At 38.5% G+C, this 27379-nt stretch overlaps 6 protein-coding genes across 7 annotated transcripts; 3 read left to right on the forward strand and 3 right to left on the reverse strand.

Annotated features, from left to right (window-relative positions):
• Window positions 1–365: 365 nt before the first annotated feature.
• Window positions 366–2113, reverse strand: LOC128374943 (uncharacterized). The gene is made up of 4 exons (XM_053335163.1): window positions 1942–2113; window positions 1580–1687; window positions 624–884; window positions 366–535 (listed from the first exon to the last, which is right to left on the reverse strand). The coding sequence occupies exons 1-4, from the start codon at window positions 2051–2053 to the stop codon at window positions 366–368; spliced, it is 651 nt and encodes a 216-aa protein (XP_053191138.1). The 5' UTR covers window positions 2054–2113.
• Window positions 2114–4138: 2025 nt separating this feature from the next.
• LOC128375142 (C-type lectin domain family 4 member E-like) lies at window positions 4139–5937 on the reverse strand. The gene is made up of 6 exons (XM_053335415.1): window positions 5874–5937; window positions 5471–5566; window positions 5070–5336; window positions 4789–4955; window positions 4520–4656; window positions 4139–4383 (listed from the first exon to the last, which is right to left on the reverse strand). Exons 1-6 carry the CDS (start codon window positions 5935–5937, stop codon window positions 4227–4229), a joined length of 888 nt encoding a protein of 295 aa, XP_053191390.1. The 3' UTR covers window positions 4139–4226.
• A 302-nt stretch (window positions 5938–6239) lies between these two features.
• LOC128375143 (C-type lectin domain family 4 member M-like) lies at window positions 6240–8434 on the forward strand. The gene is made up of 6 exons (XM_053335416.1): window positions 6240–6303; window positions 6609–6704; window positions 6833–7099; window positions 7214–7380; window positions 7513–7649; window positions 8283–8434. Exons 1-6 carry the CDS (start codon window positions 6240–6242, stop codon window positions 8431–8433), a joined length of 882 nt encoding a protein of 293 aa, XP_053191391.1. The 3' UTR covers window position 8434.
• Window positions 8435–9702: 1268 nt separating this feature from the next.
• Window positions 9703–12417, reverse strand: LOC128375140 (CD209 antigen-like protein E). Of its 2 annotated transcripts, none has more exons than XM_053335414.1 (6): window positions 12267–12417; window positions 12059–12178; window positions 11582–11845; window positions 11312–11475; window positions 10848–10984; window positions 9703–10364 (listed from the first exon to the last, which is right to left on the reverse strand). In XM_053335414.1, the coding sequence occupies exons 1-6, from the start codon at window positions 12328–12330 to the stop codon at window positions 10214–10216; spliced, it is 900 nt and encodes a 299-aa protein (XP_053191389.1). In that variant the 5' UTR covers window positions 12331–12417; the 3' UTR covers window positions 9703–10213. The 2 variants fall into 2 exon arrangements, with proteins under 2 accessions (XP_053191389.1, XP_053191388.1); XM_053335413.1 differs by having other exon boundaries at window positions 11582–11848.
• A 2037-nt stretch (window positions 12418–14454) lies between these two features.
• On the forward strand, window positions 14455–22632 carry LOC128375139 (serine/threonine-protein kinase Nek9). The gene is made up of 23 exons (XM_053335412.1): window positions 14455–14854; window positions 16105–16282; window positions 16383–16438; window positions 16515–16585; window positions 16700–16805; window positions 17057–17188; window positions 17287–17397; window positions 17530–17594; window positions 17700–17750; window positions 17853–18045; window positions 18136–18280; window positions 18370–18570; window positions 18721–18767; window positions 18905–19066; window positions 19162–19270; window positions 19360–19521; window positions 19630–19797; window positions 19887–19946; window positions 20041–20228; window positions 20367–20525; window positions 20617–20721; window positions 20817–20870; window positions 20964–22632. Exons 1-23 carry the CDS (start codon window positions 14669–14671, stop codon window positions 21162–21164), a joined length of 2910 nt encoding a protein of 969 aa, XP_053191387.1. The 5' UTR covers window positions 14455–14668; the 3' UTR covers window positions 21165–22632.
• Window positions 22633–25601: 2969 nt separating this feature from the next.
• acyp1 (acylphosphatase 1, erythrocyte (common) type) lies at window positions 25602–27292 on the forward strand. The gene is made up of 3 exons (XM_053335751.1): window positions 25602–25664; window positions 25870–25957; window positions 26880–27292. The coding sequence occupies exons 2-3, from the start codon at window positions 25877–25879 to the stop codon at window positions 27093–27095; spliced, it is 297 nt and encodes a 98-aa protein (XP_053191726.1). The 5' UTR covers window positions 25602–25664; window positions 25870–25876; the 3' UTR covers window positions 27096–27292.
• The last annotated feature ends 87 nt before the right edge of the window (window positions 27293–27379 follow it).

Consider the following 27379-nt stretch of genomic DNA (forward strand, 5'->3'; position numbering starts at 1 on the left):
GGGTTTGTATGAACAATTGACATATACACATTGAACCTTTGTTGCATCACGTCTGCCTGACTACCAGTTATATTCTCACAAGGCAAAACCATCAGAAAAGCTCAAAATGTCCTTCATTCCAACAACTATCTCTCTTACCCTTCAACCATTAGTTTTCCATCCAGCCATTTCCACGTCCCTTCCTCATGCACGTCTCTCAGTCCAATCCAGAAGCCATTTCTGCCATTTATGTTAAGTCTGGGTTTATTTAACATGTGATTGACAGTGAAGTTCTAACCAAAAAAAACAAAACATTAATTTAAAAAAAACCCAAACTTTCAAATTCAATATAAAAGGGCTTCAAGGAAATATGAATTGAGTGATGTTTAGTCTACCTCTTTGTCTATGCTGTCTATGATTGCAAGGTCACCTCCATACACCTTGCAGTAGTCTCTAGCGTTTTGCCATGATTTCAGCCCATCCTCAGGGAAAGCGAAGTAATAGCAAATTGAGTTCCTCAGAATCCATCCTGCTGGACAGTGTTTGCAGCCGTCATCTGTTATCCCCCCAAAAAGTAACAGGAACATGTCAAACAATACAAACACTTTTTTTATGATAAAGGATATTAGTAAACCAAGCCTTACTTATCATTGGTAAGTAGTGGGCCATTGCGTCAATGTCCTTCTTCGTTTTTTCTAACTGCACTTCATACTCTTCGGTTCTTTTTTTCTGGTGTTCAAACTCCCAGTTGGTTGGTTTCTGCCGACTGATCTCACTGTCCAGCTGCTTCTTGGCACTCTTCGTGGTTTCAATTGCGGTCTTGTAACTGTCCTGGAGTTTGAGCAACTCGCTGCTGATTAGCTCCATATCATCAAGTGTGAGGTGGTTATCTGTAAGTTTGTTATCTGTAAGCGGTAAAGACAAGTAGTGTTAGTGTAGCAAAGAATCTTCTTTTTGTGATCATTTGGAGTCATTTCTAGAGAACAGTTTCATATTTCTTTAATACTCTTTAACAGTGTTCTGAGTATCTTTGTCTACTGTGGATTGGGACAAAACAAGATATTTGAGGTTTCATGTTGTGTTTTGGGAAATGGTGATCAATATTTTTCACAATTTTATGACATCTTATAGATCAAATGACTAATCCATTAACATAGAAAATAATCAAATTAATACAACGATAGTTGCAGCTCTATTGTTCAGTATTGATATTTGTCAAAGATGCTGTAAACATACAAACAAGAAAAGCAATATGGAAATATCACTGTAATCTAAAGCTACACTGATTAGTTGATTAATTGATTAGTCCATCAATAGAAAACTCATTTTAACAAACATTTAATGACACATTTTAAAAATTGTACTACATTACAGTAAATTGAATATATTTTGATTTTGGATATTTTGGATTATTGGTTGTATCATAAGTCAGTTGATGACATCAACTACAACTCTATGAAATTGTGATGAACATTTTTCACTACTTACTAATGTTATACAGACTAAATAAATAGTAGATGAATCTAGTAAAGTAAGTGAGGAAGATAAAGCTTAGTTGCAGCCCTAAGCAAAGGCACTACATACACTGACACTGACTTACAGTGGACTCCCAGGCCGATATCAATCATCAGGAAAACAGCAGCGAGTAGCGCCAGGCTCACTGCAACCAGTTTGTAGTGTTTTGAAGGTATCATATTGGACATGGACACTAGACAGAGATATAATGAATCAAAACACAGACACTTTGTCAAATGACAGTAACAATAAACTATTATCAAAATAGCACATATTCTAAAAACATTTTAATTTTGATCTGATCAATAACCCTATCACAACCATGAAAAACATGCAGGCTTTTTCAACATATTTGCACTAAAGTACTGGACTCTAAAATGAAAGAAACAGAGTCAGTAACATGTTTATGAATGCATTTAGTAAATTATGACTTCTAACGTAGTATACCTTGCTGCTTGTCTTGGTCAGGATGATGCTCCTCAACGTTCAAGTCCTCTTGACAAATTAATGTGTTAAATCCACCATCGAAGTTACAATCTGAGATGTCTCTTCCCTCCATTTTGACTGGTTAGCTGAGATCAATCATGTGAGAACAGATTTTGTTGGAGCATTGCTCTGTGTCGACACTCCTTGCCTAATACTGCAAATTTAAAAGATTATTCATTAGAAAAGAGAAGTGAAATTCTTGGGAGTACTGTACGGTCAGGGTATTATTTATTTCAAGAATTCAAACTTTCACAAGAGGAAGTAGCCTCATTTTACACAAACACAAGTAGGCGCCCAGTTCAGAGTTTGTTTTATCTTCTGTGAAACTGCAGGGCAATGTCTTGTCCTGGCTTGTCTTGTCTTATAAATGAGTATCATAATGGCTAACATTTCTCTTTAACAACTCTTTTTTTTCATTGATGTCACCTTGAGTCAGATAATTTGGACTCAAAATTTTGAGTCCAACCCCTGCAGGTGATCCCAGTCATGTCCACACTTCAAGAAGGCCCAACACTGTATAGCAGCACCCCTTGAACAATTCCAGTGCCTGATTTCAACAAACCCAGCTAAACATTATCTCCCAGTCTCTCTTATCTAGGTTCATGCCTTGGACTGTACTGAAATCTCTGTAGTGAAATTGTTTTTTTCCTGTTAACTTTAAAGCTTGGCACAAAGCATACTGTAAAACTCCTTGGTAACTTATGGAGCCCGTAAAGGGACATGGTAAAAAAAAAAAAAACTTTGGTATCTCGTGCTCACCAGAAATCTTTCACGAGAAACCTTTCTCATGCTCACAAGCAGCTGAAGGTAGCATAATTAAGGGTAGTTGTGCCTCCTGTGTTTAAGCCTCAACGCTGCTCAAAGAATGGCAGCAGAAGTGGATTTATTCCCTTTCCTCCTAATGCTAAATATACCTGAAAGTGTCATCAACAAACTAAAAGATGATAAGTGAAGATAAATGTTAACTTTAGTCACATAAAGTAAGCAATACATGTGTAGCTGAATGTCCTATTTTCCTTGCATTTTGTGTACATCCACCTATATCCACAGAGCTGGCCAGATGTTTGTAACAGTTAACAAATGAAATTAACTACACGATCCAAGGTGGTGTAGTCATTTTTGGTTCGAGTAAAACATTTTAAAAAAGCTTTCTGCTTATATGAAATTCAACAAAAGAGGGAAATGAAACACTTTCTTCCCCTCATCTGTCAGACTCAGCAGTTATCAGCCAAACAGCGTTCAGCAGTCCCAGACACAATGAGCAGTCCGTAGTCAGTATAATCCACATAAATCTAATTCTTTTGAATCAATTTTCATAAACTACATAAATATGAATTCAAAGCTACAATCATTAACCTTGGATATACAATTAGCATATATTTATAACTCAGCAGTGCTCTGCATTCACTAAGCTTTGAAATATCAAAAGGTCAGAAAGAGGTCAAAGAAAATTACAAGGAATCAAATAATGTGTCAGGCACTTAAAAACATCTGCTTTCACAAGTCCTACCTTGTCCAAAGATTTTATAGTGTCTAAGAAAATCTCTGTTGAAGTTTATTCTTCTCTGTAGATTCTCTATCACTGCAGTTTCTGTCCACTGCTCTGTTTGCCTCCTCTTTAATATCCCAAACAAGAAGAGTGAGTTGAATGGGCGTGTTTCTTTATGTATAAGCGGGCATGCTTGCCATCTTCATACTGAATGTATCCATGCTTTACTGTGAGAAACATTTAACTTTTTGGATTCATTACATTTCTATAAGTGTAAGGAGAATACTTCAAATAAACTTGAGAATACTGAATGAAACTTGAGAGTACCGATTTGCTACCAATACACTGTGATTCCTAACCCACTTGTGTTTGTGTGTATCCTATGAGGCTGCTGTCATGTTATAGTATTTTAGTTGTTCATTATATGGATTCATCATCCTTACAAACAGTAAATATTTTCTCCTTAAATGAAACAGGAACAATTAATATCATGTCCTGCTGGGTAAGAAATGTGAACCTTTAGAAAATGGAATACAGTGTATGGTTGACTGTCAATAACATACTGAGCTGGACTTCATTTAACAAAACTCTTTATTCCAGGGTCTTGTGATGACGACTGAAATACTGTTGGAATAATTAAGGTTAAAACAAATGCCCAGAAACATAAAACACATCTTAAAGATATTTTATTCAAGACAGTTTCAAACATATATTTGTGTATTCTACTTGAGTAGTATTTCTGGATGGTATCCAGAGTCTATTGTAGTGGCATTTCACATATCCAATGTGACATAGAAGTCTGGCAGTTTGCATCAAACCAGGTCTTCCAGGGATTGACGTCGCTATAAACTGCCACAGCACAATCCTCTCCATTGTAATTGGGATGGTTATTTGGTTCCCCATCCATCCAGTACCTTTGGAAAAACAAAATAATTAAATAGATATGTGTGGTTTTAGTTGTGGTGATAAGGCATCATTAATACTCATCAAAATAATGAAAACAATTCATAATTAATACAGCCTTAAGTGTAAAAAAACTGCAGCTCTCACCTTTGTTCCACCTCAGTGACATTATTAATCCAAACCCATGTCGCCTCTGCCACTGTGTCAGTGATACCGATCCAGAATCCACTCTGCCAGATGTTATAGCCGCTTCTCATACTGTCAATGTTGCCACTCACATATTTCTGTGTAAGCAAACATAGGAGTTGATATTTTATAGTGACAGTTGTGAAATTGAAATGTTAATAGATATATTTCAACATCATTATTGAAATATAACTGGCACTCTTTCTCTCTCATATTTGTTCTCAACCCACCTGCTCCTCCGGGTTATCAATCACAACCAGATCAGCTCCACGACTGATACAGTCCGCTCTGCTTTCATGCCAGTTCTTTTTGACTGTTTTGGACTCAGTGTAAGAAAAGAAATAGCAGGAGGAGTTGAAAAGAGCCCATCCAGTGAGGCATTTGCCACAATTTCTCTCTATGAAATACAAAATAAAAGAAATACAAGATATTTCTTGTGACTTAAATTGTTTTTATTAGTGAACATTAAATCAAATCTGTATTTACAACATATAATACAATTCTGTCTCACCCAAAGCTGATATGTTAGTCTGCAGGCTTGTCTTCTCTGTGCGCAGAGCCTCCATCTGTCTCTGAAAATCGTCATTGATTGTCTTCTGCTGCTCAATTTGCACCTTTAGTTGTGCGTGATTTTTTATTGCTGCCTCTAACGCCTTCTTGGCCTCTTCTTCAGCTTCAATCACATCGCTGTGGTTGCTGCGGAGAAAGTTCAGCTCATTGATGAGCTGTGTTGCAGCTGAGTGGGGAGCCTGGAGGGAAGCCTCTTTAACTCTGGCACCTGAGAAACAGTACAAGACCTGATTCTCATGTCTTTTGAGTAATAAAAAAAATGTCTATTCAGCTTTCTGCTTAAGTAAAATCCAACAAAATAGGGAAATGAAACATTTTCTTCCTCCCAACTGTCATACTCACATTTAATCCCAATAGCAACAGCGGTTATCAGCAAAACAGCGTTCAGCAGTCCCAGACACAAAATGAGCAGCCGATAGTTTGGAAAAGGGGATCCACCTGTGGTCATATAACATAATAAAGTTGAGTTTTTGACAAGTCACAGAAAATATTGTTTTTGTTTGTAGTCAAAATCTAAAAACCAACAAACAAACAAAAAACTGAAAAAAACATCTGGAAAAACTCTGAATAACACAAATGATAATGTTTTGGTTGCTTAGTATATAATACATAGAAAATCTGAATCCTGTTGAACTTTTACGTCATACACAAGCTGCATGAAAATATTATTTTAAAGCTACAATCATTCAGGTTGGATGTACATTTAGCATACATTTAAAACTCTAAAATGTTTCAAAAGTCCTACCTTGTCCAAAGATTTCATAGCGAAAATATCTGTTGAAGTTTATTCTTTTCTGTAGATTCTCCATCACTCAGCTTTGTGGTTTCTGTCCACTGCTCTGTTTGCCTCCTCTTTTATATCCCAAACAGGAAGATTGAGTTGAATGGGCGTGTTTCTTTAAGTATTAGCAAACATGCCTGCCATCTTAGACTTATAGAAATGTAATGAATCCAAAAATTGAAATTCTTCCTACCGTAAAGCAGATGAATACACTGCTTGAAGATGGCAGGCTAATACTTAAAGAAACACGCCCATTCAACTCAATCTTCCTGTTTGGGATATAAAAGAGGAGGCAAACAGAGCAGTGGACAGAAACCACAAAGCTGAGTGATGGAGAATCTACAGAAAAGAATAAACTTCAACAGATATTTTCGCTATGAAATCTTTGGACAAGGTAGGACTTTTGAAACATTTTAGAGTTTTAAATGTATGCTAAATGTACATCCAACCTGAATGATTGTAGCTTTAAAATAATATTCATGCAGCTTGTGTATGACGTAAAAGTTCAACAGGATTCAGATTTTCTATGTATTATATACTAAGCAACCAAAACATTATCATTTGTGTTATTCAGAGTTTTTCCAGATGGTTTTTTCAGTTTTTTGTTTGTTTGTTGGTTTTTAGATTTTGACTACAAACAAAAACAATATTTTCTGTGACTTGTCAAAAACTCAACTTTATTATGTTATATGACCACAGGTGGATCCCCTTTTCCAAACTATCGGCTGCTCATTTTGTGTCTGGGACTGCTGAACGCTGTTTTGCTGATAACCGCTGTTGCTATTGGGATTAAATGTGAGTATGACAGTTGGCAGGAAGAACATGTTTCATTTCCCTATTTTGTTGGATTTTACTTAAGCAGAAAGCTGAATAGACATTTTTTTTATTACTCAAAAAACATCAGGTCTTGTACTGTCTCTCAGGTGCCAGAGTTAAAGAGGCTTCCCTCCAGGCTCCCCACTCAGCTGCAACACAGCTCATCAATGAGCTGAACTTTCTCCGCAGCAACCACAGCGATGTGATTGAAGCTGAAGAGGAGGCCAAGAAGGCGTTAGAGGCAGCAATAAAAAATCACGCACAACTAAAGGTGCAAATTGAGCAGCAGAAGACAATCAATGACGATTTTCAGAGACAGATGGAGGCTCTGAGCACAGAGAAGACAAGCCTGCAGACCAACATATCAGCTTTGGGTGAGACAGAATTGTATTATATGTTGTAAATACAGATTTGATTTAATGTTCACTAATAAAAACAATTTAAGTCACAAGAAATATCTTGTATTTCTTTTATTTTGTGTCTCATAGAGAGAACTTGTGGCAAATGCCTCACTGGATGGGCTCTTTTCAACTCCTCCTGCTATTTCTTTTCTTACACTGAGTCCAAAACAGTCAAAAAGAACTGGCATGAAAGCAGAGCGGACTGTATCAGTCGTGGAGCTGATCTGGTTGTGATTGATAACCTGGAGGAGCAGGTGGGTTGAGAACAAATATGAGAGAGAAAGAGTGCCAGTTATATTTCAATAATGATGTTGAAATATATCTATTAACATTTCAATTTCACAACTGTCTCTATAAAATATCAACTCCTATGTTTGCTTACACAGAAATATGTGAGTGGCAACATTGACAGTATGAGAAGCGCCGCTGACGTCTGGCAGAGTGGATTCTGGATCGGTCTCACTGACACAGAGGTAGAGGGGACATGGGTTTGGATTAATAATGTCACTGATGTCGAACAAAGGTGAGAGCTGCAGTTTTTTACACTTAAAGCGATGGTTCGGCGTAATTTTGACCTAGCACCATATGCACTATTACGTCTATCTAAACAACACCTCAGCCCTTTTTTAAAATTTGGTCGCAAAATAGTGGAGTTAGAGCCATCAGCCAAATGGCTTAGTACAGGCACTAATGGAACCAAAAGTGCATCTATCTATAATAATGCCTATCAATTATTATCAAACCTCTACAGTAGTACAAATTGGGTCTTTACTCATAAATCGATGCATTGGAAAGTTAGTAAATACACCAGGAGTTTATTAAGATAAACACTTACCTGATGGCTTTTACTCTGCGGCTACTGCTAAAGCTATACATTTTGCATGATCAGAGCACATATATATATATATATATATATATATACTGTATACAGTGTTGGGAGAGTTACTTTTAAAATGTACTCCAACCAAATAAAAAAATAAAAAAAGGACTGAGGGGGTGTTTAGATGGTGCATATGATGCTAGGTCAAAATTACATCGAACCATCGCTTTAAGGCTGTATTCATTATGAATTGTTTTCATTATTTTGATGAGGATAAATTATGTCTTATCACCACAACTAAAACCATATTGTATTAATTATTTTGTTTTTCCAAAGGTACTGGATGGATGGTGAACCAAACAACCTTCGCCAGGGAGAGGATTGTGCAGTTGCAGTTTATAGCAACATCAATCCTTGGAAAACCCGGTTTGATGCAAGGTGCATCTTTAAAAAGTTTCATTGGATATGTGAAATGGCATTAATATAGATCTGGAAGCATTGTTTTCTCGTGAGTACGAGAAAGTATCTTGTGCTCACCAGAGCACAAGTATCTGTAGTATTCCATACTATACAGGCATGACTCAGAAGAACAAGCTTGCACTTTTTGATTATAGTGCGTTGTGTTCATTGATCTGCTGTATTGTGTTTTACCGGCGCACAGCACGTGAACACACACCTGTACATATAAACTGTCTGCCTATGTTTTAGTGATATATTTCACCAATGTTCTGTGTTTTTTATTTTTAAAAAATGTTCCCCTTCAACAGTAACTTTGCCACCCCTTCATTAAGATTCATAATAAATTGTGTCTTACATTGCAGCCATGTAGCTTGCATGTACATGTTGTCCATATATAAGTGCATTTAACCTAGAAATCACATGACATGCCTGCACTGCCAAAAACAATGAACAGGGATTCCTATACTGTGATTTCTAAACACATCCAGTATATTAACATCTTCACAATTACTTTGACGTAAGGCCAGTATAATGTTTACTGTGTCACCATCTTAGTTTAGCTTGTTAGCTTGTCATTTTATGCTAATAGCACTAAACACAAAATGTTCCATTTTTGAACCTAATCATAGCAGAAAATGAATAGTCAGGGGATTCAAGTTATTACAATTTGTACACTGGGGAGTGGGGACCATGCATGTCTGTACTATATTTTATGACTTATTCATCTCATCCAATAGCCTGAAAGTAAATCTATTTTTATTTTGGTGTTGAATGAATTGTCAGACTACAGTGTTGCTTTCTCCACATGTAGGGTCTCAGTCCTTTGCCACTAAGGGTCTCCTTCTGCTGTAACTGCAGTGTAAGTTTATGTAAGTCTCTTTCTTTAACGCTTGCTGGGCCTCTTTTGAGCTTTGATGGCTTCACTCTGCATTGTCTCAAGTTGCTTCACCTCTGTAAAGAGCTCTTGTGAATATTGTATTATTATGCATTGATTCCTGTGTTATGGTGTAATGATTTCCCATCAGTCCTGTAGTCATTTGAAATCATTTCTGAATGTCCCTCTAGTATTCATGATTGAACTAAAGAACATTTACCATCCCCTTTATCTATGAGAGGTGGCTGTTCTGTCAATATTACAAAACTCGTGTGTGTGTGCTTGCGAAATTGTCTCCTGAACGTTTTTTTTTTTTTTTTTTTTGGCACTGTTTAGGAACTCTAGCTCACTGCCATCAGCTAAAGCCATTACCAGATTAAAACCAGTATGTTCAGATTGGAAAAGACATCCATAGACTTAATAACAAGATCATTTAATGAACTTTACACTTATGACAAATGGAACAATAAACACAGTGATCCACAAAGGTTGCTCTTGTGGGTTCAAGTGAGGCACCCATGAGGGGAAAAGCTCTAATCAAACAGGTACTCAGTGATGTGATGTTATTTACATCTGCTAACCGGGGTTGTGACCCAGTGAATTGTGGGAGATTAAAGTGGTAACAAATAACAAAATGTAACTGTTGAAGCCTGTAGCTGAAGCTGTTAAAGGAGTAGTTGCACATTTTGGTAAATATTCTTGTTCAGTCTCCTGCCAAGAGTAGATGAGAAGCTCGAAGCCACTTTTACATCTGTCTGTGAAATATGAAGCTACAGCCAGGAGATGGTTAGCAACTGATGCATTATATTTGTTTATATATTCCATGTATTTATTCATGCACAAATACATTTACAATCAATAAATCTTGATATGGTACAGTAGATATCTGTGAGTTAGTCTTCTCTTGTCAATAGGATGGTCATGGACTCCATAGCTAGTTGTTGGGTGCCATTTCACATAACCATTTCTTGAGCTCTTCGCAGTTTGCATCATTCCATGTTTTCGTAGGGTTGTCCTGCTTCACGGTTACTGCACAGTCCTCACCTAATGTTCCATCGTTATTGGGCTCCCCGTGTATCCAGTACCTAAAGCAAGGCACAATTACATTTTTTTAGGATTACAGTTACACAGCTACACTATGACACTGACTGAGATGAAAGATGAAATTTGAATTGATTGAACAGATTGATGTTGCAGGCAGATGTCATTAACATATCACCATTACACATTTGATTTGTCCACTTTGATACAACAAACCTGATTTAATCACATGCAAACTTGTGGTTTAATGGATACCTAATTTTACATCCACAGTATTCAGATAATTAAGGTAAGGTTTATTATCATCATTATTGGTTTACATCAAATCATATGATAGAAATGAGACATTTGGGGAAATACACTGATTAGTTTTCTTATCAAGAGTTCATGAGAAGATCAGAACCACTCAAACTCTCATCATCATCTCATCATCATCTAATTCTCATTTAACTCAAGAAGGTGACCAATATTTCCCAAAAAATCAGATTATTGCTTTAATACTGCATAGTAAATCTTGATGATCTTACCCTTGATCGGGCTGGGTTACGTTATTTACCCACATCCAAGTACCCTCTGTCTGAATATCTGTAAAGCCAATCCAGACTCCTTGTCTCCACCATGGTTGACCGCGTGACAATTTCGGTAGGAAGTCATAAATATTGACCTAGGTAAACACAAGACAAACAATGTCACAATTTGTTCCTTAAAAGTACAACTTTACTGTATTAACTGGCAGTGCAAGTCTGTCTATCAACTGATAAAAGGTTTTCTAAAGCAAGTCTTTTCGTAGCAATTTTTTCACATAATTATCAGGAAAGTATGGGTCTTAAGACTGCAGTCTATTTAAGTGAGCCAGTTCCAGTTCTCACACAGAAGTATAAAAGAGTAATTGTTATTTACCTACATTGCAACCAGAAAGCGTAGAATTTGGTCAGAGATTCAGCTTTGTTATCCTTTTTGTTATCCTGCGTTTTCCACCGACTGGACTCACCTGTTCCTCAAAGGAATCAATCACAACCAGGTCGGCCCCACGCATGATACAGTCTGCTCTGCTGTCTGGCCAGGTCTTTAAAGGAATGGTTTCTGAGTTAGAGAAGAAGTAGCATGTTGTGTTCAATAAAAACCATCCCGAAGGGCATCGTCCACAACTGTCCGCTGTCAAAAAAGTGAGGTAAATTAATCACAAGAAGAAAATGTTTCTCTTTTTTTGATTTTGGTGTTGAATAGTTTGCAATGAAAAATGAACACAATGTCCTCTCACAAATATCAGATGAACTGGCCTGCAGTTCTGCACGCTCCACTTGCAGTGTCTCAATCTGCCTCTGAAGGTCGTCACTGAGGGTCTTACTCGGCTCTATCTGCTGCTCTAGTTTCTGGTAGGTCTGCATCTCTATCTTCATATCTTTCTGGACCTCTTCAAGAGCTTTATTGGCTTCACTCTCCATTATCCGAAGTTGCATCACCTCTGTTAAGAGCACTTCTGTTGTTATGTGGTGGGAAGGGTCCTCTTCATTGACTACACCACCTGCTATTAACAGAGATTAGAAGCCACCAAATCTATCTCATAGGTGATATTCAGAAAACATGCTGTTATTTTTATGGAGTTTTTTCACCAACTCCCATTATGTAAGAATGAATTGAGCTTATTAAATGTTGTCAATGAATTGCTTAGTTCAGTGTGTTCCCAATAACAATTGAAGCAGAGATTTAACACCTTCTTTCCACTAGTTGTACTCACAGTAAATCCCAATAACAACTGCAGCTAGCAGCAGAACAGTGTTTAGTAGTCCTAAACACACAATCACCAGCGGATACATGGGAAGACTTCTGGACCCAACTCTGACCGTCCTCATAGATCCTGATCAAACAGATGCTTTGATGTGAGCTCAGAATGGACAACAGAAGCACAAGGTTTAGCAAAATCTGTTAAAATAATGAAAGCCCACCTTTGTTTCCTGTGTTATGGTGTAATGATTTTCCATCTGTGCTGCAGTCATCATTTGAAATCATGTCTGGTTATCCCTCTTCTCCTCAGGCTTTTACTCAGAAATCTACCCCAGCATGCCACGGTCTATGGTGCGGCGGCTGCTCGATCAATATTACAAAACTGTGTGTGTGTGTGTGTGTGTGTGTGTGTGTGTGTGTGTGTGTGTGTGTGTGTGTTTGTTTCTATGTTGTCTGTCATAAACTACTTTTGGGGACACATTTCAGACTTCAGACCAAATAATTAGGATAGGTTTATCCTCATGGGGACCCTCAATTAGGAAAAAGCTGTTAACTAACTAATGTAAGTCTATGTAATGTTCCCAAAAGTGACCTTGGTGTGTTATGGCACTAACATATTTACATAGAGCCGTTGTCAATTGCGCTCCAAAACTGTGGAACAAGCTACCAATATATCAGGGAAGCCAGTTCACTAAATATTTTTAAGAGAAAGCTAAAAACGTATCTCTTCACTTTAGATTTAGCCTATTGATTTTATTCAATTTTTTAGATACTTTTACTGTGTACTATTTTCATTGTTATTTTTATTCTTATATTCCATTAATGTTTTTATTTCTTTCCTCTTTTTTAATCTATTTTTTTTTTTAAACATTGTTTTATGTTCCTTTTATGTTCCTGTTATCTGAAACACTTGTGATTTATTTTGTTGTAAAGCACTTTGGGCTGCATTTACTTTATCAGAGGTGCTATACAAACAATGTTATTATTATTATTATAATATTATATTATATATTATATAATTATTATTATATCAATGTTAGAGACAAAAACGCGCAATTTTGATGACAGGAGGCGCTGTAATTTGACAGTTTCCGTGTTTGAGCGAAGGGATGGACGACTCCTCGGTGTCGCCTCTTCAATCGAGACAAGCCCAGACAGTTTTTAAACTTGTGTATTTGTTCGGTAGACTCGCTTAACCTCCTTTTGCTTCTGTGTGTAGGGGGGAGAGGGGGGAAATAACACTTCCTTGACATTTTTAGGATGCGACTGTACTTCAATACCGCTGACTTCACTGCTAGCCTAGTCAAGCTAACCACACAGCTAGCACTAGTGCCTTTACCGGAAGTTATTTTCCTAGGATGGTGAAGTCATGACCCGCCCTCCTCTGCTTCTCATGCCTGTTTTCATTTTATTTTTTAAATTGAAACAACAATAGAATACACAATACAGGCAAATCACGTATACAATCTATACAGTTCAGGGCAATTACACAAATTAGGAAATAAAGAATATGTCATAACAAATTGCATATAGCTTAAGATAATGAAAAAACATAAGTAAAATAAAAAGAAATAATAAAAAAAATAGGTACATAAAAAAAATTAACCAATAAATAAATACAAATTTGGGGCTTCATATTCATTAATGTATTGCTCTAATTATTTAACGAGAGTGATTTTAATAAAGAAATCAATTCTAGGAGGAAAGGCGCAATTTCACATGATGTTTTTTGAAATTGTTTATGAATAAAAAGAATTGATATACAGACTGACAAAATGAATCTTATATTCTGCAGCATTATATAGATATAAGAAAGGTGAGACTCCACATCAGTCCAAAAATGATGTGAGATCGTTTCTGTATGATGTTTACAAAAGATGCAAGAAACATCAATACTCTTACTAATCAGATAATTAATGGGGTACATTTGAGGTAGGATTTTGAAGTGTATTTCTTTAGTGCTCCTCATTCCTCAATTTAACCGCCTTATTTTATTACCCACACCTGTATTCCGCGAAGACCCGCCCTCCTCTGCCTCTGATTGGCTAGTACTCGTCAACTGCTTTAATTAGATTGGTATGGTTTACACGGAGCCGCGCAAAAATCAGTGTCAGAGCCAATCAGAGCAGGGGAGGGCGGGTCTTCACAGAATGCGGGTGTGACCTAACGAAACCAACCAAGGAAGGCAACGAATACTGGCCAATCAGAGGCAAAGGAGGGCAGGTCATGCCTTCTCCATCCTAGGAAAAAAGTGCTAAAAGGAAATGCATTCTGCTGACTTTCATCGTAAAATACACCACACCATGCTTGAATATGCGCCCTTTATGATGAAACTTCAGAAAGTCATCCTCTGTTTTTTGTTGTGTCATACTTGACAGTGCTGCAACTACTGTAGTTGCACGCATTTTGCTACGTTGTATTTTCGTGACAAAGTTATATCTGAAGTGGATTTAAGGGGTCCGTCTGCGCTCTTGCTCCACCAGCTGTGTTACTTTGCTGACACTGGTAACATGTTAGACGTGTGTGCGGCTGTGTAACATTAGAGTCTTTCATTAGGAGTTGTCGTAAGGCCTGTTCGGGTTATTTCCATCACTGCCACTGGCTAACAGGTCCCAAAACAGAAATGTCACTGGAGGACTATGAAAGACATTTGGACTCGCTGAGTTCAGATTTGGGCGGCGGGTCTGTGGTTAGTGAGCGATCAGCCTCGAGCACGTTTAATGGCGAAGAGGAGAAGCTGCATTACATTCCTATCCGGATCCTCGGGAGGGGGGCGTTTGGTGAAGCAACTCTGTACAGACGAACAGAGGTAAGCTGCCAGCTGTTTTTCATGAGAGCTCTTACTCCTTTACCTACGTTTATAACCCACAGATACCATACAGACATCAACTATGTGAAGACACCATCACTGCAACAAGGAAACCACCTGTATAAATATATATATACTCACTTTACAAAGTCCTTCAAGTTTTTTTCTTCAACAATAACTCAACAAAAACACACATTATATTGATCAGAAATGGTTAGCAAGTGCTACACTTTGTTCTCTGTTGTGATGTGTCTGGCGAGATGAATTGCTTAGTGTTCCTCTGTTTCCTTACCTGGGTGAGACATTCTTGAGCTAGAACAAGATAAATAACTTCCTCCCATGGCGTACTTCTTTATCCTGTAGCCTACTGTAAGGGGCTTTGCAGATTTCATGCTACACCACTTTAAATAAAATGTGTTATTGCTTTTCTGTTTAACTTTAAAGCAGGTATTTGTAACAGCAGTAGAGCTGCAACAATTGTTTAATTCTAAGGGGATCAGTCAATGGACAGAATCTTAATTAGTAACTATTTTGATATTGATTGATATATAATATATAATTGATATATCATTTCTCAAGCTGGTCTCAGCTTCTCAATTGTGGGGTCTTTATGCTTGTCTTTGCTGTTTTATGATAGTAAATTGAATATCTTTGAGATTTGTAGTGTTGGTTGAAAAAAACAATCAAATAAGAATCAAATCGATATATTAGTAAACTGGTATTGGCTAATATTACCACCTGATATATTGGTATCAGCATTTATGTTGTCCAATATACACCAATATCTTAAAACATATGTATATACACACATATATATATATATATATGTGTGTGTATAGTTTGAAGTTTACTGTTTCAGTGACTGGTATCATTTTCTACAGTATATTGTTAAACTACATGTCTTTGTAAATGTACATGTGATAACCATATTTTAGAAATCATGGCACAAAATGTGTTGTTATGTATATATTCTGAAGATCCATATGATTATCGACCAATATATCAATATCAGACGCTCTGTACACCCTAATATCTAATTTTAGTATTGGATGGGCTCTTGATCAAACTGAATATTTTTTCTATTTTCTACCATTTTTAGAGAAAAGGTTAGTGGAGATAATAGTCATCTGACAAACTGATGGTCAGATAATCATTAGTTGCAGTGCTAAACAACAGAGAAACTGTTAATTGCATTCTTTCTGTTTTTGTGTTAACATTATTTAACAAGTTGTCCCCTCTGGTCTTCTTAGGACAACTCTTTAGTGGTATGGAAGGAGGTGGAGCTGAACTCGCTCTCGGAAAGGGAGCGCAGAGACGTCATGAACGAAATAAGCATCCTCTCCATTCTGGAGCACAACAACATCATCGCCTACTTCAATCATTTCATGGATAAAAACACTCTGCTCATTGAGCTGGAATATTGCAATGGTATGAAAATACTGTTCAATGTGCCCACTGTGAAGATTTACTTGATTAGTTTAAATGCTCTTCATGTGTGACAGAAGACTAAATGGCTTTATCATCGCAGGAGGGAATCTGTATGATAAAATCAACCAACAGAAGGGGAAACTTTTCACTGAGGAGGTATGCACTCTAAACATGTTATACACAACACATTATTGTTCTCTTTTATATGTTCACCTATAACATGTGTCTTCAGGTGGTCATATGGTACCTGTACCAGATTGCCTCAGCAGTGGTTCACATTCACAAGGCTGGGATCTTACACAGGTAAAATATTTAGTCTTTATTGAAGGCATCTGGCAGGTGTCAGATATGTACCTGAATGATGTGAAACCAGACAACACATTTTTGGTAATGTTACCACTCGGTTTTTCGTTTCAGAGATATCAAAACTCTGAACATTTTCCTGACCAAGACAGACCTCATCAAGCTGGGTGACTATGGCCTTGCAAAGAAACTAGACTCTGAGTTTTCAATGGCAGAGACTGTAAGTATGGAATTCTAACCCCCACAACAACATTTGGTAAAAATGAGTCAGTTACACAGTTGTTAAATACTTTGTAGTGTAGGTATTAGGCTTATGTGTGTGTTTTTGTTTTTTTAATTGCCATATTATTTAGAGGCACAGTCAACATATATCCAGACTATGTATACTTTCTTCACTGATTCCTCTAACAATTTGTAACTAATTTAAAACTTTGTTTTCTTTTTGCACTTTACCTTCCTTGGTAAATCTAGTGTGTGGGAACTCCATATTACATGTCACCGGAATTGTGCCAGGGAGCAAAATACAACTTCAAATCAGATATCTGGGCCATGGGTTGTGTCATTTTTGAAGTCTTAACTCTTACAAGAACATTTGATGCAACGGTAGGTTTGATAACTTGATAGAAATAGTTATAATTATTTGCCTTAATCAGCCCCCCTCCTGCCAGACTGAATTAATTCTGCTGTTTGTGTCCACACAGAACCCTCTGAACCTCTGTGTGAAAATAGTCCAGGGCAACTGGACTATGGAAGTGAATTCGGATGTTTATTCTTCTGCGTTGATCAAGCTGGTGTATGAGTGCCTCAATCAAGTGAGTGAGAATAATCAGAAAAGAGTCTTCCTTCAAATTGTTGCGAAACAAATGGTTTAATGGCCGAGATCATTCTTCTTGCCTCCGTCATGGATATCACATTAAAGTTCTTGTCATCCCTTCCTGTCGCAGGATCCTGCAAAGAGGCCCACAGCTGGGCAGATTCTGGACCAGCCAGTCATTGCCTGCTGTCGACAGTAAGTTTGTTGAAAAAAATACAGTATTAAAATCTTTCTGTTTCACACAAAAAGATACCGTCAAAACATCCACAACTATTCTTTGACAACTTAATTCTCTGGTAGGGAGCTTGAAGAGCGAGTTGCACTGCTGAATTCAGCCATGAAGAAACCAAAGTAAGTTAACATTTGTTCTATGTTCTCCACTGAAGCTTCTTTGTCACTCCTCCAAGTATAAGTTTGTAGTATCTGATGACTGTTGTCCTGCCTGTGCGTTAGGCTGAGCACAGTGTCGGAGACCCCTGTCGCTGTGGTGACCACACGCTCGAGGGAGGTGTATTTCTGGGGCGGAGGGAAGTTCACCCCCCAGAAACTGGACTCATTCAAAGGGGGCAGCAGTGCCCAACATGTGTGTGCAGGGGAGAGTCACTTTGCCGTGGTGACGGTGGAAAAAGAGTTGTACACCTGGGCTGTGAGTATTAGCACATCACTTTGGGATAGATGTACTGGATCCAAATTTCTTGTGGTTCCCTTCAAGCAACTTTCTCAACCTTCTGGTTAGAATATCCAAGCTGGAGCAAAGATGGTGGGCCAGCTAGGGCACGGAGACCAGGCCTCGTACCGGCAGCCAAAGAAGGTGGATAAACTCCAGGGGAAGGCCATCCGACAGGTGGCATGCGGGGCTGACTTCACTGCCTGTATCACTGGTGAGTAGATGAGGCGAGAGGTGAAAACACAAATATATTTGTAAAGCCACACCTTTTCTAACAAACTTTTTGTGCTGCTGCATTGACAGATGAGGACCAGATGTACATGTTTGGGTCAGACTATTATGGCTGCATTGGAGTGGAGGGCGAGCTGGGCATGGAGATTTTGGAGCCAGTGCTTCTGGAGTTTTTTGAGGAGAGGCCTGTCCGTCAGGTGTCTTGTGGAGACAACCATGTGGTGGTCCTGACTCATAGTGGGGAAATCTACTCCTGGGGCTGTGGAGAGTATGGTACGTAGGTTTGCTGTATTTCCTGTGTGTTTTTAAGTGGCATCTGCTAGGTTGTTTTTGCTGTTATAAGTGTTACCAGCAGGTGGAGACAGTGGCCCTTTTTAGTATCAACTTTTTATCTTTATTGTATCTCTTTTTTTCCTGCTGCAGGGCGTCTTGGCCTGGAATGTGAGGATGACTTCTCTTCTCCGATGCAAGTAAGACTTTGTTCCCTGTACTGGTTCACTCTTAACTGTCTCTCAAGTGGTAAAAGCCTTACAAGAGTCAGTAAGATACAAAGTGTAGTCCTGATCATAAAATATTAATACTTGGAACTGTTTTGTGGTTTTCCTAGGTGGAGCTCCCCAAAGGTGCCACCATCTCTACTGTGTCATGCAGCAGTGATGGAACCTTCTTTTTGACAGAAACTGGCAAAGTCCTAGCGTGTGGAAACAATGAATTTAACAAGCTAGGTCTGAACCAGGCATTCTCTGGTCTCAAAAACCACTCTGGAGAGGTACTGGATTATAATTGAAGTGCTGTAATAATAGAGACTTTAAGTGATGCCGTTATGGTTATAAGCGTTTTTTCCCCCCCGGTATATCTCACCAGGGTTATCAGGGGATCCCGTACATCACCACACTGACCTTGGTAAAGCAGCTGGCGCGGTTCAAGATCCAGGTTATAGCTCCAGGGAAGTCCCACACCGCTGCCATTGATGGTACTCCAAGAACAGTTGGATTTCATTTTCCCTATGAATAAAAATTGTCATTATTCTAATTAACCATCTTGTTATTTCTTGCTTTACAGAACGCGGCCGTCTGATCACCTTTGGTTGCAACAAGTACGGGCAGCTGGGTGTTAAAGACTTTAAGAAACACCAGGGTGTCCAAGTCCTTGTTGGTCCCTTTGGGGGAAAGACAGTGAACAAAGTGTCTTGTGGAGATGGCTTCACCATTGCAGCCACTGAGGGTAAGAACACACACAGTCATGTGGTGTATCTATGGCAATGACATGTTATGGTTTTTTCTGATTTCATGACAAGATCTGTGGTTGTCTTATTTATTGTTTTTCTTGCAGACAATCAGATCTTTGCATGGGGAAATGCAGGAAACGGGCGACTTGGAATGCCTGCTGATAAGGGATTTGGTTCAGAGGTTTGCCCTGCCATGCCCAGACCCATCTTTGGTTCCCTCCACCATGTGCCAGACCTCTCTTGCCGTGGCTGGCACACTATTATTATAATGGGTCAGTCATCACAAACAGACACACATGCTGTTATTTTACGAAAAAAAACAGCCGTCCTAATTAATACCTTGTGTTTTTTTTATTTGCAGAGAAAGTGCTCAACTCTAAGACTATTCGCTCCAACAGCAGTGGACTGTCAGTTGGTAGTGGTAAATACTTTTCTCTGCTTACCATTTTGTGTATTGAGTCTTGTGTGTTTGTATGTGTGCTTTGACGTGTGTGTTTGTGTGTACGTACATCCAGGGCTGGTACAGGATGGATCCACAGCCACAGTGGATCTGGAAATAGGGACCGGTTCGGAGACGGAGTGTCGTGACAGGGGTCTCGGAGTTACAGGGGAGGCTGATACTGATGGATGCCACATGGAGACCCCTATGATGTCAATGGCAAGCCAGACTGGGGACAGCTCCTGCCCTTTTTGGCTTAGAAAGGTTTGTTACAATGAAAGAATTAAGGAGTAAGGAAAACTTAGTTTGAATCATGTCTTTTGGAGCAGAGCTACACCAACAACTTGAATGGTTATCAGGCATTGTACTATGATACATTTCTTATTCACTGTCATCCAACAGGAACTTGATGATGCAGAGTTCATCCCGATGCCAAATGACTCACAGCCATTCACTGGTGACCAGCTCTCTTCTTTCTCCAAGAGCAACACTCTGCCTTATGAGCTGAAAAACTTTAAGGCGGCAGCAGCAGCAGCAGTCAGCAGTAATATAGGCCTATCGGTAATGCCAGTGTAGATGTTTTTCACTGATCTTGATGTTCTCACACATGTTTTATATTACTGCTCAACTTTGTCTCCTGTTATCTTCACAGACTAAAAGAATGGGCTGTGATAAAGTAAATGGACTGGATGAGGCAGACACTTGCAAAAAAGGAGAATCAGGTGCATGCTGCAGAGCAAGTGGCGAGGTTGCACAGGTATCAAATCTGCACACTCAACAGTGTACATTATGAGCTAATGAGCACAGTATTTCCTGTTTCCACTGAATATAAACACATTTTTCTTTTTACAGCTGCGAGAGACAGTCGCCCACCAAGACAGGAGGATCCAGATGCTCGAGAAGCAGGTGAGACATGCATCTCAAAAGCATCCCACCCTCTTCAGAACTGATTTTTATCCATGCTTGCCAGTAACAGCGTATTTTTCCTGCCGTCTTTAGGTCAGTGAGCAGCAGAGGGAGAACGAAAGGCTTTGGGCAGCGATTAATCGTTCAACGCTACGGGAAGCAGGATGTGAAAATAACGGAAACCACCGCTCTGATCGTATGTCCGGGGATGGAGGAGGAGGAGGAGGCGGAGGAGGAGGCAGAGGAGGTGGATTCACAAACCACGGAGGCAGATCTGCTGGGGCCAGTGCGTGAACCTGCAGATGTCCAGGTTACAGGAGAAGTGTCAAAACTCATAGCACATACTGAATTCAACAAGCTTGACTGCAGTAGGGAGTGCAGCCTCATGCCCACTCACAGTGTGTTACGTTATACATGTTTAACAGAGCGCTCAGTTGCATGATTTTCTTATTGCATATGCAATACTGTATAATACCTTGCACATTCACATGCACACTTGTGTTCACCCGGGTGCAGTGATCTAGCTAGTTTCTCCACAGACTGAAATGTTGGCTGGATTCAACATGAAGCAATCGGACCTTGACACCTGCGAGAGACAATCTGATCATAGTGTTACTCCGCAATGTGAATATCAAGTCCAAGTTTTAGTGGTGTCATTGTTGTCTTTTAGTGATGTCAACACTTAGTGCCTCAGATATTAGTATTTATCATGAAACAGGAAAGAGTAGCTTATGCAAAAAGGAAACCGTTTGCTACAGCATTGCATCCTAAGTTCAGGTTTCTGTTGAGTTCTGAGAAGATGGACAGTCATGTTGTCCAAATTCATCGTGACTCATGTGAGTGCCATCTTTCAATGTGAAAACATACCTTTCTTGTGTATCACTTTATTAGAATTATTGTCATTTCATCTATTCCTAAAAGGGTAAAGTGCCAAATACAATATAACCTCTAAAACCTTTTTTTCATACTTATCAGAAATGTTAGCTATTACAAACATATTCTAATTATCTCATGCAAATATATATAGTTTTTAAATTTGCATGTATTATTGTCATACACGGTAAAGAGCATATGTGTGAAACAGGAAACTACTGATTTATTTTTTAACCACAGGTAGGTTGCTTTTTCTTATTGCCTTCTATGACTCTTGAATTGTTGTTGGTGCAGCATGTGTAGGTTTATCTTCATTATTACATGTATGAACACTTGAACTGTCTTAGAATGTGGAAAACATGGTCTTTTAAAGCATTTTTGATGTAGCTGATCTTGCAGCTATAATGTTATTGTTTTCTTACTGCATTTTTTTTAGCCATTTTATCTGTCCTTGGTACTTGGTTTTGCCATCTTTTGCATAATTTGTGAAAGAAAATATCTAATTGTGTTTTTGTTTGAAGTCTATTGGTTTTGTTTATTGTGTGTGTGTGTGTGTGTTATGACAAAAACATATATGTAGTATGTATAAACCCTTTGTCATAGTTGGCTTATAAGCATTTCATTTGTGGTCAATGAACTGCCTTATGTCAACAATGTAACTAGTATTTCCATCCTAAACACATCCACAGTGCCTTAGCAAGCTATTGAAACCAAAATGTGTGCAAATATGACAATGCTGTGCCTTAAGTGATTTTGTAATAGTGTGTTGACAGCATTTAAAATATGTTTCTGGAGATGTACAGTAACAGTTGTATAGACACACTACAGTCACACTGTTGCCTTATGCTTTATGGAAAAGCCATCAATAAAACTAACAACTGTCTTTTGTTATATGTGTGTGTGTACAGTTAATATTTTCACAAGGCCAGGTGCAATATACTGGAGCTGTTTCTGTTTGATGATCTTACTATGCTATCATTATGAAGAGCCAAAACTAACATGGACAGATTTGTTTAATCAACAGGGTATATACTCAATGTAGACATTAGATCTGACACAAAAATCTAATGAGTAATTAAATCAAATAGTGATAATAACGAGATGGTGATGGGTGACTTCTGATGTGCTGACACCCGAGGATTTGGACTACTTGGACCATTTTGACTGTGATGTGGCAGCCGGGACTCGACCCTGATGTAGAGTCCTCGTGTTCACCGTCTGGTTCTGTCTTTGGTTCTTTTTCTTTAAAACCTGAATAAAAAAAGACATCGGATGAATATAAGCAATTTTTAGCATTACATTTCCATAAAGCTGGAGGGGCTAAAAGAGACTGTTATAAATGTCTCCAAGCCCAAATAGCCCTGGTGATATTAGTATCTGTCACAACAAAGTCATTAGGGTTAAATATCAGATTTGACAGCTTCTTGAGAGCACCAGCAGACACTATTATTATAGGCTAAGCAGTCTCCCTAATGACATATAAACCTAAAGCTTCCCTGTAGAGTCTTCACATTCAGAGTGTTTCTGCATTGTGTGAATCCTTGAGGCGTAATAAACATGTTGTAAATTGATTGCCTTCATAAAATTTTTGTAGAGCTGATATTAGAAGAATTTCACATAGTTTACATGATAGCAGTCTTTTTCACTTGGCTTTATTGGTGCATTACTACATTTCTTTCCATATTAAAGGTTGATCAGTGGTTGCATATGCTCCGTGTTCACGTGAACAATATGCAAACCAACTGGGGACCACTCTAATAAGCATCGCTCCATAAAGCCTCTTGTGGTTAAAAACTACGCAGGGTACCTTTATAATAAACTCCCATGTGTGCAATTGATGGAGTAGCCCTTTAAGAGAGGCAAAACACTGGCCTACCTCAGGAGGAGTCTTGCTTCTGCTGTGGTTTTTCCAGAACTGCTCTATGGCCGATCCCTTGGTCCTATTAGCATAGGAGTTGAAGACTTGACGGTGGGATTGTTTCAACTTCTGACAGACTTGGACATGCTTCTTTAATCTATCATGTGAAAATTTTCTGTTGCAGATTCTGCATGGGAGAAGCTGAAGGCTCAGCTCTGTGCTCTCTGTGAGCCTGAGCTCCCCCTGCTGTGCTCTGTTTGAATGAGAAGGACAGGAAACTGGTGGCAGAGACGATTCCTCAGATATTTTACTTGCAGCACCTCTGTAGTTTTCTGTTGCTGCCAATCTATAAACAGTTTTCTGTTGACTATGATGGGGTATATCCACTTCCCTGTTGTCATCATCATCATGTGAACCGTACACCTTCTTTCTTTCTTCATATTTTTTTTCTCTTGTCCAAATGCCAAGGTTTGCAGAGGTCTTATTTTTCTCAGCTTTCTCTACCTCTCCTTTTCTTCTGTTCAGCTCTCCACTCACTTTGTGCACATGAGCATTACTTTCACGGGGACCTTTATTTTCATTCCTTTTCAACTGAACAACATCTGTCTCCCTGCCTCTCCGTCTGGCCCCCTGTTCTTCATGTGTATTCCTTATCTTGTCCTTGTGTGTCTCTCTCAGTTGCTTAGCATCTTCCAGTCTTCTTTCATGTTTTAATATTTCTCTGTTACTCACTGGTTCTCTCAGCCTGGTTGTCGTCTGAGTCTTTCCACCCTTTACTTGTCCTCTGTTGTGACTCTTCTCCTCCTCACTCTTTCGGTCATCACTTGCAGCAGCACCACTACCCCCCCGGATCATTTGTCTTATTTTACCCTCAGCTCTCCACAGCTTCTCCTGTAGCATGAGCTCTTTTGCATGAATTGCTCTGTCCATCTGCATCTCTCTGGTGGGCAGGCTGTGTGAGTCTTTTATTGGATGCTGGGACTCAGCGGTCTCTCTGATGCCATCTGAATGATGTTCTTGGGACGACAAAGGGCCTCTTGGTTTTGCTGAAATAGTGATTTTTTCCAAATCATTGAGCTCAAACGAGTCGTGCATCTTTGGGTTGAGAGTCCTTCTGTGGTGAACAGGCTTGTTTGGGAAAGGCTGGTCTACTCCAGCTGCTCTCCCATCAGCTACAACGCCATGTTGTGTTTTAGTGTAGACATTGCAGTGTCTTTGCTCTGCAGAGTTGTACTGCTCTTGAGGACCACGTCTTCCTCTCGTGTATGTATTCATGACTTCGCCTGTTGTAAAAGATGACGTCTTTAAGGTTGTGCTGCTGTGTGCAGACTTTTTTGCATGAGACAATGGAATTGTTTACACCAGCAACTTTGAAAGCATGGTAAACTGATTATCTCATTGCTATTTCTGCCTATCTGCTGTAGTCTTAACTGGTCAATATCAAAGAGTTTCAAGAAACAAATAGGCTACTCAAGTATGGTAGAGGATATCCCAGAGTATTATAATCCTGACGTTTATTCATTTCTACTGTGGCATGGATTTCATATTAACTTCTGAACATGGTACAGTCAGTGACATTTTCTGGCTTTTTGCAAAACAAAGTTTAGTCAGAGTTAGAAACCTCTGTAATATAAGCTCATACTGCAACAAAACAGGTGTATAAGATGCTTTTCCTATATTTCTTTGCATAACAATTGGATAGCCAAATGATAGACGTCAATGTCAAAGAGGTAGGTTGCAAGTTGCTTTCACTTACCGGTAGGCTTGTGACTGACAAATATTCCTGAAAATTCACGTGTAGAAATTCAAACTCTCCTTGAATAGTTGAATGTTATCTGAGTTAAAGGTAAAAGTGAGTTTAAAAACTATATATCTAATATCTATACATGTTCGACTCTCATGACGTTGCAATAACTTTTCCCAACGTTTACATTCGTTGCCTAGACACCAAATGTCTAGAGCGTTCTCTGTGGCGTCACTTCCTGAAGCAGAGTCCCGTATCTGCCAATACAAAACCGAAGCGGATCTGAATGGTCGTCACACAGCTTCCCATCAATATCAAGGTGAACTATATTACACGCAGCGAACAGTCATGTGTTCGTGTACGTTTGAATAACACGAAGCTAAGCTTGTTTAGTATCTAGGCAGCAAATCGTTTTGAATAGAAATTAGCTGTGTGTTAGCATAGCTTGTAGCTGTAATGTAGCACCTGGTTCCTAACTTTCACATCACACCGAACAAGTCCTGTCTTTGTTTTTCTTTTTCTAGGTCCAGCATGGCCAATGAAGAGCTAATTTCTGTGGATTATGAAATTTTTGGCAGAGTGCAAGGTGTATTTTTTCGGAAATACACTCAAGTGAGTCTGACATTAACACGCTAGCATCTATGAGTTAAGTTCATTATGGTCAGTTTGACAGAAAAAAAGTTGTTGTAGTGCACAACAGTAAAAAAAGAAAAAAAAAGAAAAAACACCAGAAAATTAAGTTGTCCAAGTTATATAAATAAATGTACAATTAAAGAATATTCCAAGTGAAAATTTTAATATAAGGTCTAGTGTCCATGGTTGGGATAGAGTCTGTGTCAGTGGGGGTCTCCGGCCTTATTGCAGATAGGAAGAAACTGTTATTACATTACATATTACAACATTATATTTCAGTCTGAAAAACCCAGATGTTGGTTGATACACATTTTACCTCTTTGCAAATGGAATAAAAGTCTTCAAAGACATACTTCATTTCAAAGAAAAACATATTCACACTGCTGCATTAAAAAAACAACCTATTGATCTTAAATTGGCAGGTGTAATTTAATACCTGCATAAGAAATAACTTTTTTTTGTCATACAGCAGACTATATTTCCATTCAAATAGATAAAAGAGTCTTCAATGATCCTGGAAATACCTTGATCACAGCAGATGACCGGACTCGAATGTACTGTTAATTCATGAGAGGCACAAACCAGAGCTAGGATTATAACTCATTTGCCGATGAAGACTGTCAAATAAATGACAGCTTTACTTTAAAAAAAGTTATTAAGTGGACGTTGAGTTAAGATTTTTACTATTTCCAAGGTCAGAAATAAACCTTCATGTTCTACGCCTTCAATCTGTCACACCTGTTTTATCTCTTTGAGTTGGAGAATGATGAGCAGCCTTTGTTCAAAGGTTCTATGAGATTTGACTTTTATTAAGTTCTTTTTCTAACTCTTATTAGTTCCCTTCTTTCCTATTCCAGCCATTTTCTCTGAGTATTATCTAACTTTCTGTTTCACCTTCCAGGCACAAGGGAAAAAGCTTGGCTTGGTTGGCTGGGTCCAAAACACAAGTGGAGGAACTGTTCAGGGGCAGCTACAGGGGCCACGCAGCAAGGTTAAAGAAATGAAAGAATGGCTCAAATCCACCGGGAGCCCCAAGTCTGAAATAATGAGTGCGCAGTTCACGAAAGAGAAAACAGTTGACACCCTAGAGCACTCATCATTTAACATAGTGAAATAAAATAACTCATACATTGCAAGTGCAGTATTAGCTTTGAAACAGACATTTTATTTATTTATTTAGTCTTTTTTATTTATTTACTGGGCTGCATTATATGTAATGAACTGAGAAGCTTTGTGTGTTAGGTCTCCTTAACATCCATAAAATATGGAATTACATTAATAAATGGAGAATTACTCACAGATGGTTTGTTAGATTTTTTTTATTTACCAACAACAATAAGAATATATTTGATTAGTTTAATTGTAAAAGGATATATCAGGTAGAATAAGGAAAACTTATTC

Source organism: Scomber japonicus, chromosome 16 (assembly GCF_027409825.1).
Source record: "Scomber japonicus isolate fScoJap1 chromosome 16, fScoJap1.pri, whole genome shotgun sequence".
Taxonomy (NCBI): Eukaryota; Metazoa; Chordata; class Actinopteri; order Scombriformes; family Scombridae; genus Scomber; species Scomber japonicus.